Raw genomic sequence first — 9,437 nt, 5'->3', positions numbered from 1 at the left:
CCCCCCAAAATAAGCCATTGCCTCCCCAGGCTAAATTCATTTGCAGTATATAACATTTATATGCTTAAGAAAATCCTTTGTACTGATCTAGTGTCAACAATAACTTATGTTAATGAGAAATTTTCTGAGAAACTAAAATTAACATTTTTGTTTTCTTTATGTCACAATCGTCAAAATGTACAGAAACACAGTAAATGTGTGCAATATATTACTTTATGCGTAGTGAAGCTATACAATAGACTGGATTCAGTTTTTAAATTAAATCACTGAAATACAGTCACTTTGTGATGATATTCTAAGGTGTACTAGAAGGGTTTGGATTTAGAGCAGAAAGTTTGCAGGTTTGAAGGTACTTGACTTTCCCTGTAAAATAACTCAACTATGTTCCTTGGTGGGTTTCTGGAGGCATTTTTTGCTCTTGTCTCTCAGTGTACACTAAAAGTCGACACAAGACAGCCAACTGAAATCGATTTGGACAGTAACTCCAGTTACTAACTGTTAGACAACAAGGACCATTTCTGCCATTACTCTCAGTACCTTATACAAGTACCCCCTTGACATGAGACTGCTATCAAGTCATTAGGATGTCAGGGCAGTCTAGTTAGTGGAGTCGGCCACCATCAAGTGGGTCAGTATTCAATCCCTGTGCACTCATACCTGTCAAACCTAGAGAGGGAGTGAGAGGAATGCTTCCTTCCCTCAGGGACTTTTGTCAGCTTTTGAATTTAAGTCGGCGTTCAAGATGCTGTGTTGACTTTTTCTTCCCCCTCTTGTCATATTTGCTACAGTTCGTTGTTAGACTGGCTGTTTTTGACTGGAAGTGATGCAGTTTTTTCAGACAGCAACAGTAGCTCAGGGAGAGAGGAGCTCAATCTTTTCACAGACTATCTGTCACAACACAGTGACAGTTTTAGCAAATATGTAAAAATATATATATTTATTTTATAGAAGTTATACTTTTAAAAAATAAACCTACTTGGGAATTGGGGAGAAAATGCTGAGCCCAGCACGAAACTTCTTGATGGTCCCTCCAGCTTTGAACCAGCTATGCCTCTTTTCCTGTTGGGCCTTGAGGAACTCATTGCTGAGGTGCTTCCACTGCTGTGAGGTGAATGTGCTCAGGATCCTGCCACCATAAAAACATGACTAGAGTGAGTCTGAGCTGTGCTGAATCATACGTCTAAACTGTAAAGGAAAATCAGTTGAAAGAATTACATTCTTAATCATTCATAAGCTTTAACTTTTTTTTTCGCATTTTGTCATGTTACAACCGTAATCTTACATGTAGGCATTTGTTTGTTAAAAAGCATTAGTGAACAAACAGCATCATAAAGACTACGGGATATACCACACAGGTCATGGATAAAGTTGGAAAGACAATTAAAACCTTGTTTGGTATTAAAACAAAAATCCAGGTTTTAAACATCTCGTTTCAATCCATTATGAAGAAATAGAGAAAGTATGGCCCAGCTGCAAACCTACTGAGACATGGCTGCCCTCCTCAACTGTCAAACCAGGTAATAACTGAGGTGCTTCCACTACTTTGAGGTGAATATGGTTAGATGTGCTGATGCAATTCTTTCAAATTTTTTCCACACACGGAGGCTCTAGAAATCTATTTTTACTATGTTTATGAAATATGTAAAACTTTAAGCTTTACTAAACCTCCATGGTGACAAAATATTGTGAATGGTTGCTTTCACAAAGATTCACATTTTTATTTAAATACAGTTTGTCACATATTTAACCTTTTAAAAGGAGTAAATTTAAGAATACAAATAATATATTGCATGAAAAAGTATTTCACATTCTTTTATCAATCTAGTAAAAGTTTGAAAATAAAATATTGAAAGGCTTAAGCTCTGCATGTGAGTGGCTTAAACTCAACTAAGTGAACTTGAGCTACTTACAAAGAAAGATGCGCAAAACTTTTAGTATAGATGATCAAATCTAGAGACATCACCCAAAAGACTTGCTGTCATTACTGAGGTGAAAAGTGGTTCTAAAAAGTGAATACCAGTTCATATCACACTTTTCAGACGTTAATAGTGTTTCCCAGACATCTTTCCTTCTTTCCACTTAATAATTATTCTCCACTTTTTTTTTAACTATGAAATGAAATATATATTACATTCATCGCAGTTTTTGGTTGTAATGTGACAAAATGTGAAAAACTTCAAGGGGCATAAATACTTTCACAGATAAATTATAAATGATCGCCTCACTTACTTTTTGAGTTGCAGGCCCAGACTGAAGCCTTCTTTATTCGAAGGCTGAAACACGTCTACTGATGGCTCTGAATAAATAAAGATGACTAACATCATTACAGAGTCGACAGAAAGACACTCAAGTTTTTTTTTTGTTTTTTTTTCAGTCTCCCACGTGTGTGACACATATTGTACTCACTTCCCACACTCAGTAAGGGGCATAAATACCTAATGCCCCTGCTAGAAAAACAACACACACACATTGCGCCTTTACTCACCGGGTCCATCAAGGTACTGAGAAAGAGAAAAGCGCAGTCTCAGAATAATGGGCTCTGTTCTTATAACTTTCCAGGCTGTTGCAACCTCCTCCTGAATCAGGCACACACACACACACACATACATACACACACACACAAATACACGCAGTTAGCAGCCTAATTAGGGCCATTTCTCATTGCATAAATATCTTATGAGCACCAGATGCATTATAAATGATGTGTTACTTTGCAAAATGTCAACGTTAGAATAGTAATGGGAAAAGTCGGAAGAGGTGTTTGCAGTGTGAAGAGAGTGCTGACTCACATCTAAGAAGCCGATGTTAATATGAAGATCGATGTCCACATCATCAATGGTTCCGTACTCCCTGCGCAGAGATGCAGCAACAGACACAGTAAATCTGTCAAAACTAATGTGAATCATTAGACTCTGATCACTTCTGCTGATTACACTCAGTGAGAGATGAATTAAGGTTATGTTCTCCTTTCTTATTTAGCTTAAAAATCAGGACGCAAATTTTATTTCATTACAGCTAGCATGGACACCTTTAAAGATTTTCAGGACATGATTCTGTGCTGTACCTGACAGAGATGGCACTGTCGGTGTAGATGTCTTTCACAGCTTCAATATCTGCATCTAGTTGAGGGTGCCGGTACAGGTCAGCAGCACAGCTCCCCTGCAACAAGCAGCACTGGTCACAGTTATAGCAGTGAATGAATTCTCAATGGATACTGACTATTTTCACACACACACCCAAACATCCCACAGCAACAGCACTATTCCTACCCCTTCAGCTTTTTCACATTTTGTTGAACTGCAACATGCCTCATGCCTCTGCCAATGTCCTGTTTGCACTTGGGTTTTCCCATCATCCATAAAACATGTACAGGGATGGAGCTACATGCCGTACAATCCTGGAAGAAATCTTTTTAGAGGCTGCTAAAGACATAAGGCTGATGTGGGTGTTAATTTTTTAGCAGGTTAACCACCCTAAGTACCGTATACAGAATAGTTTGGATCAAAGGACATTTATCTATTAAAGAGGCCCATGCAGAATACGCCTCGGGCGAGAGAAGGTGTTGTAAGACTTGGGAGTTGCTGTTCACGTATTTTACATTCAACCTGACTGAGTTTGAGCTACTTTACAAAAAATAGAAAAACAAGTCGGGTCCTAAATGTGCAAAGCTGGTAGAAACATTTTGCACCTGTAATCATATTAAAAAGATTGTTCCACAAATATCAAATCTGAGGACTGAATGCAAGGGCACACCATACAAAATGTAGAAAATAATGTTTTAATGTTGTATTAATTTAACTTGTTCTACCACATAAAATCCTAATAATATATATGGAAAATACATAGATTAGTATATTATTTTTATTACTGATAATGATTATAATTGAACAAAATGATGAAATGTTGAAGGGATAATAATAGCTTTAAAAAACAGTTTAGATTCAAACACTCACCAAGATCCAGATTGCTTATTTTATGTAAAAGTGAATATTATAACACACATTACAAACTTAAGTTACTAAACACTGACTGCATGCATTACTTTAAATATGTTTTTGAATTTGAATTACTAGAGGAAGTGTCTCAATACTGATTTTTGAACTTCTTTCAAAGTATTTAGATAAGTCTTTTTTTATTATTATTTCTGGCTACCACTGGAAGACAGATTTGGTTCTTGATCATTTTCTGGTCTAAAAAGTCTTTCGTGCTTGTGTCTGGTGTCTTGAAGTCAAACTCTCATCTTCTGAGCTCAGTGTGCAGTACAGCTCCATCCTTATCATAGCTGCACTGCTTTCATGTACTTTGACTTCGTTGAAATGAGCTTTACTGGATTTACATTTCAATCAAAAGACTTGGAAGATAACAGTAAAAAAGGGATAACTCAGATTAAGATCTTAGGTGGAAGAAGAGCTATCAACTTTATGAGATAAAGATGATGAATTTCCTGATGGTCTTTGGAGATTAATTTGCCAGTGTCTAAAATGTGCTGCAAATAATAAATTTTGCATTCATTCATTATGAAAAAGAACATAAAGTTTCAGATATCAAGCAGCATGTTGTAAGCTTTTTAAAATGTTCTCCCTGCTCAGTGGAACATTGAGCAGGGAGAATGTTCCACTGCTCAATGGAACATTGAGCAGTGGAACATTGCTCAATATGGTAAATATTTACCATATTTACCATATAAATATATATGGTAAATATATTTACCATATATTTACCATATATTTATTTACATTAAATATAAATATTTACATTTATATTTAATGTAAATATTTAAAGAGGCAGCTTACCCCAACTAACACTTCTAAAATAACAATAAGAAAAAGGAGTTCTGTGTGCTTGTTAAACAATGAATGCAATTGTTGCTAACTAATAAAAATATGGAGCCTTTATTTCCAAATAACATTCAAAATTTACATTAATCTGAAAATATAACTTTCGAGCTCTGAGCGATAATTCATGCAAGACACTTCTGGCCTTTTCTTTAGTTCAGGAGTGGTTTAAAACAGTAATGAATTCTGTATCTTTGCTAAGGCTGTGTATCAAATACAATAACAATTAATATAACAGGTAACATTAGAACCTGTGATATATGCAATCATATTTGAAGCTGTTAAAATCAATACTTTTTTTATGTAAGCAGCACTAAGAGTCATTTTTGTGTTCTTAATAAAAGCTGTCAGGCCATGTTATGCAGTTTTACTTTGTTTTTTGGTGCAAGTACAGAGAAAGTATTGTATTCTTGCTCAAGGTTTTTAAATTGCGAGAATCTCATTCTGGCCCAGGACTGAAAAACAGAATTTTACTTTTATTTTTTTACATAATCAGGGACAAAGACTGAATAAAAATGGATAATGAAGCCACATTTCAAAGAACAGCTTTGAAAGGCCAAAAGAAAGTCTGGTAAATGATTGATCAACACTAATTTCAAACATATAGATAACTGGCTCAAGGTGGCACAAACAATAGTCAAATTTTGAGGTTATTTAAATTTTTACTTCAATGTCATTTAAAAAATACATTAAATACATAGCAATGACAGAAATTTATGAAAAAAACAAAATGTGTAACATCTTAGCAAAACTACTTCAACAGTGAAGTGATAATGCCTTCTCTACCTGGATTCCATAAAGGAACTGTTCAGATTCGTTCTCCCCATCTGACTCCTCGTCGGTCCAACACTGGCCTTTGATGTCCTGTGGGCCCACGCATTGTGAAAACACCATTATAGTAGAGGAAAGAAAATACAGCCTCTTTGTAGCATCCTTTCATCTCCCTATTTAGCCTCCCGTTCAAGGGCTTCAAACAAGGCTTTATATAGCATCTCAAAGAGGAGACACAGAACATCCTCTGACATCTTCCCTCATAAGAATACCTAACTGAGAATGACAAGGATGACTTTTAAAATATGAAAAAAAGACATGTCAAAGCATGACAGTTTCAGCTCAACGGACCAGGACGTTTATTTTTAAATAGAGATAAAATAATCTCAATGCCAAAAAAAAATATCAGCCATTCTACATGAAACCTGGAACATTATTAAATCTTCTTCACAATTATCTAAATCAATTATGTGACAGTTTTATCAAACTCACTGATTACACACACCAATAGGATCCCAGCTGTCTTACCATTGGATCGGCTGTTCATAGGGCTCTCTCAGACAGGTTTAGGCCTCTGATTAGTGCCAACCATTGCAGCCTACCTCCAGGTGAAAGGAGCAAGAGCACAAAAAAATGAAGAGCTTTGTGTGACCGTCCGTTCCTTTTCACACTCCTCTGAATTCCACAGCCTTGGAAAAATTGGAGAAAAAAAATAAAAGAAAGAAAATCAGCAGAGGAAGAAAACATGCAACACAGGCTACTGCTAGTGATGCCATTCTTAGTCAACGGTGCCCTCCTCCTTTTTTTGTTTAAATCGCCTGCACTTCACCTTGCCATGTATCCTAGCAACAACCATCTCTGCCTCTTTTCAGAGTGGCATTAATCACTGTTGAGAGAAAGTGTGTGGGAGATTTGTGCTGTACGTTCAGTACCCTAGATGTCTTCACTTCTTTGTTTAGATATTTTTTCCAAGACTCTAGTCTGTTAATACCAAAGAACAAGAGGTTACTGTATTTTTTTTCTTAAGAAGTGCAGTAGAAAGACAGCACTGATGTAACCACAAAAACATGACATAAAAAGAACCCATTGTTTCTACTCCTTGTTGGCATGAATATCTCGTCAATGAATACTGGTAAAATATTTAAATTTCTAAAACATTTTTGTAAATAAAATCAATGACATGCAAAATGTCAAAAGCACATTGTCTATTGAGGATGGGCAATATGTGCACTGGTTAATAAAATGTTATTAACTGAACAATTATTTGTCATCTGTTAATAACAACAGATTCTAATTTATGATATGTGGAAACTACAAAAAACAAAACTAGGGTTGTAATTTTTCTTGCTTTTGAACTATATTCTTCCACATTTACACTTAAAAATATGACTAAATACAACTATTCAACAAAAGGTGAGGTTTTACTTTTAGAAGTGACAGTGATGGGTTAAAGCTTCACTAATTGTCAATATTTTTTAAATTGCAAAAAAATACCATTAAATATTGTGATAAAGTTTTAAGTCCATATGCCAATATACAAATGGGAGGTTCATCTTTCATTTATATAAAACATGTAAACAATAATTAGCTGTAATGCTGCAAATGATAATGTAGCATCTCCCTGGCAGGGCATTAGAACAGGACCCTGAAGTTTCAGTCCCTCGAATACATATGTACTTTAACGAATGGATGTTTTGCAAACAACAGATTTTATGAGGTGCAAAAAACAAGAATACATTTTTTGGACAGGTGGAGTTTTGTGCAGACTATTTAAAAATATGTTTGAAATATTTTTTAAAAATGGCGATGTCATCACCAACCAATCCTTAGCCCCAAGAATATCAAAAAAACAAACTTCTACCAGCTCCTGGCCAATTTGTTTACCTACACATTGCAATATTGTTGCTTCCTAGGGTTGGGCATTAGTCGTATCATGTATCATGATACATTTCTTATCATGATAAGATTTCAATTCATTTTTGTCATGATAAATTCTAATTAATAATGTTTACAAACCTGGGATTGTTCTATTTTTTTCCCACTGTTTAATCAATAAATGTGCATCAATAAATATCAAAAAATTTGAAAATATGACTAAATGCAGTTTAAGTTCAAATTGTTGGTTGCAAAAGCAGGTGAGAAATGCCTCTTTGTCAGCTATGCACTGATGCATGATTTAAACAAAATTACCAGAGGGAGAAGGTTCCACTTTGTACCCAAATAAGGTGGGTACCAAGCAACCAAGGGCATAAAATGACAAAGGTATAATGACATGTTGAAAGCCTAAAATATGCTTGTTTATATATAAAGGAATTGTGTGGAAACTATGAATAAATATTTAATTTCAGAAATACTCTATATTCATGCGGACAAGTCCCATAAGGCTTGAAGCTGATGTCTACCTTTTTATCAATCTACTGCAATTTAGATATTTCTGTGGGAACAGTACCAAAACTGGCTCTATTCCAGGGTCCTTCTAAATCAACCACTGAGCATCACAACACATTTCAGTTCATTAAATGTAAGGCACAATAAATCGGCATAACAAAGGCTGTACAGCAACACAGATTTGCACTGCAGATGATGATGTTAACGTATCACAGAAAAACAGCTAAGCTACACCTGTTTAGCTTAATAGTCAAGAAAGCGAATTTTTCTGTTCCTTAATATTTCACTGACCAAAGAAAGAGCTTAAATGCTCTTGCTTTGATAGATCGCACTAATCTGATCTTTTCTTTCTAACACTGCAGAACCCTGCTCATCTCCATGCTCAGCTCCTATTCGTTTTCTACGTCCTTAAGCCTGCTCCTCGCATTTACATCTCGATCCCACTCACCCCCGCACTCCCTGCCATTTCCTTGGCCTCTGTCGTCTCACATACCAATAGAGTCACAGAAAAAAAATGAGCCCACCCACCCTCTGACAGTGCGCACGTACAAAAAGATACACACACATATATATTCACCTCGATCGTTCCACCATTCGTCCTTCTCCTTAGATAGCAGTTTAGCCCAAACACAGATGCGCTCAGGCGGATTGCCCCCCTCCCTCTACGCTTCGGACTCCCATCACATCCATCCACACTTACCTCCACAGAGAATGGAGACTGGGATGCTGTCCTTGCCTCAGATGCTTCTTTCCTCTTAAAGGGCGCACCTGCTTCTCTCTGTGTGTCTCTGTCTATCTCTCCCTCTGTCAGTGGCTGTTTTCCACTGAAATGACAGATGACAAAAGAACCATTAAATAAATACAAGAACGCAGCAACCACAGCTCTGGACGGTGTTTCTAGATGCGTGTTGTGCGTGTCTGCAAGCGCGCCAGCTGGTGCGTGTGCAAGTGTTTATCTATTGCAGATCTCTCCTACTGCTCTCTTATATTTTGCCTAACAACACTAGCGGGGGTCTGGGCATGCTCAGTGAGACGAGGCAAGCCAGTCATGTGACTTGCAGCTGACTGCACTGCTGCTGAGAAATTGAAGAGAAAAAATGTGTGTGATCTGTATGTGCTTCTGATGTTGTATTTGTGTGGTGTGTGAGTAATGTGTGTAGTTGCATAAGTCAGTATCTATTAAAGCTACATGGTGCTCAAGGTGTAGACTTCAGTTGATATGTACAATGTTGAAAAGATCTATGGGCACTCAGTGGAGTAAAAAGCCTTAAAATGAATTAATCTTTATTAAAAAGCATATGCTCACGATAAATACTTACAAAATTCTTCCTCTAGCTTGTGCTCATTTATTTAGTTCTGGAATCTTTTCTTCTTTATCATCATTCCCAGAATTGTTTCTATACTTTCAGCCCCCTAGTATTAGTGCATTATTTTATACTTCGA

General features: G+C 36.4%; 1 protein-coding gene across 1 annotated transcript; it reads right to left on the bottom strand.

The window, feature by feature from the left end:
* Window positions 1-972: 972 nt before the first annotated feature.
* parp6a (poly (ADP-ribose) polymerase family, member 6a) lies at window positions 973-9,005 on the bottom strand. The gene is made up of 8 exons (XM_007544978.2): window positions 8,695-9,005; window positions 6,135-6,295; window positions 5,622-5,699; window positions 3,065-3,159; window positions 2,790-2,850; window positions 2,486-2,576; window positions 2,230-2,296; window positions 973-1,126 (listed from the first exon to the last, which is right to left on the bottom strand). Exons 2-8 carry the CDS (start codon window positions 6,135-6,137, stop codon window positions 973-975), a joined length of 549 nt encoding a protein of 182 aa, XP_007545040.1. The 5' UTR covers window positions 6,138-6,295; window positions 8,695-9,005.
* Between the last annotated feature and the right edge of the window lie 432 nt (window positions 9,006-9,437).

The sequence above is a fragment of the Poecilia formosa genome, unplaced genomic scaffold (assembly GCF_000485575.1).
Source record: "Poecilia formosa unplaced genomic scaffold, Poecilia_formosa-5.1.2 Scaffold2369, whole genome shotgun sequence".
Classification (NCBI taxonomy): Eukaryota; Metazoa; Chordata; class Actinopteri; order Cyprinodontiformes; family Poeciliidae; genus Poecilia; species Poecilia formosa.
The sequence above is the reverse complement of the archived record's forward strand: the minus strand, read 5'-3'. Positions and strand labels throughout refer to the sequence as shown.

Coding starts and splice junctions, on each gene's coding strand:
- parp6a (XM_007544978.2), bottom strand. Junction 3,160..5,621: donor AGTTCCTTTATGGAATCCAG/GTAGAGAAGGCA, acceptor TGCTTGTTGCAG/GGGAGCTGTGCTGCTGACCT. Junction 2,851..3,064: donor GACAGTGCCATCTCTGTCAG/GTACAGCACAGA, acceptor ATCTCTGCGCAG/GGAGTACGGAACCATTGATG.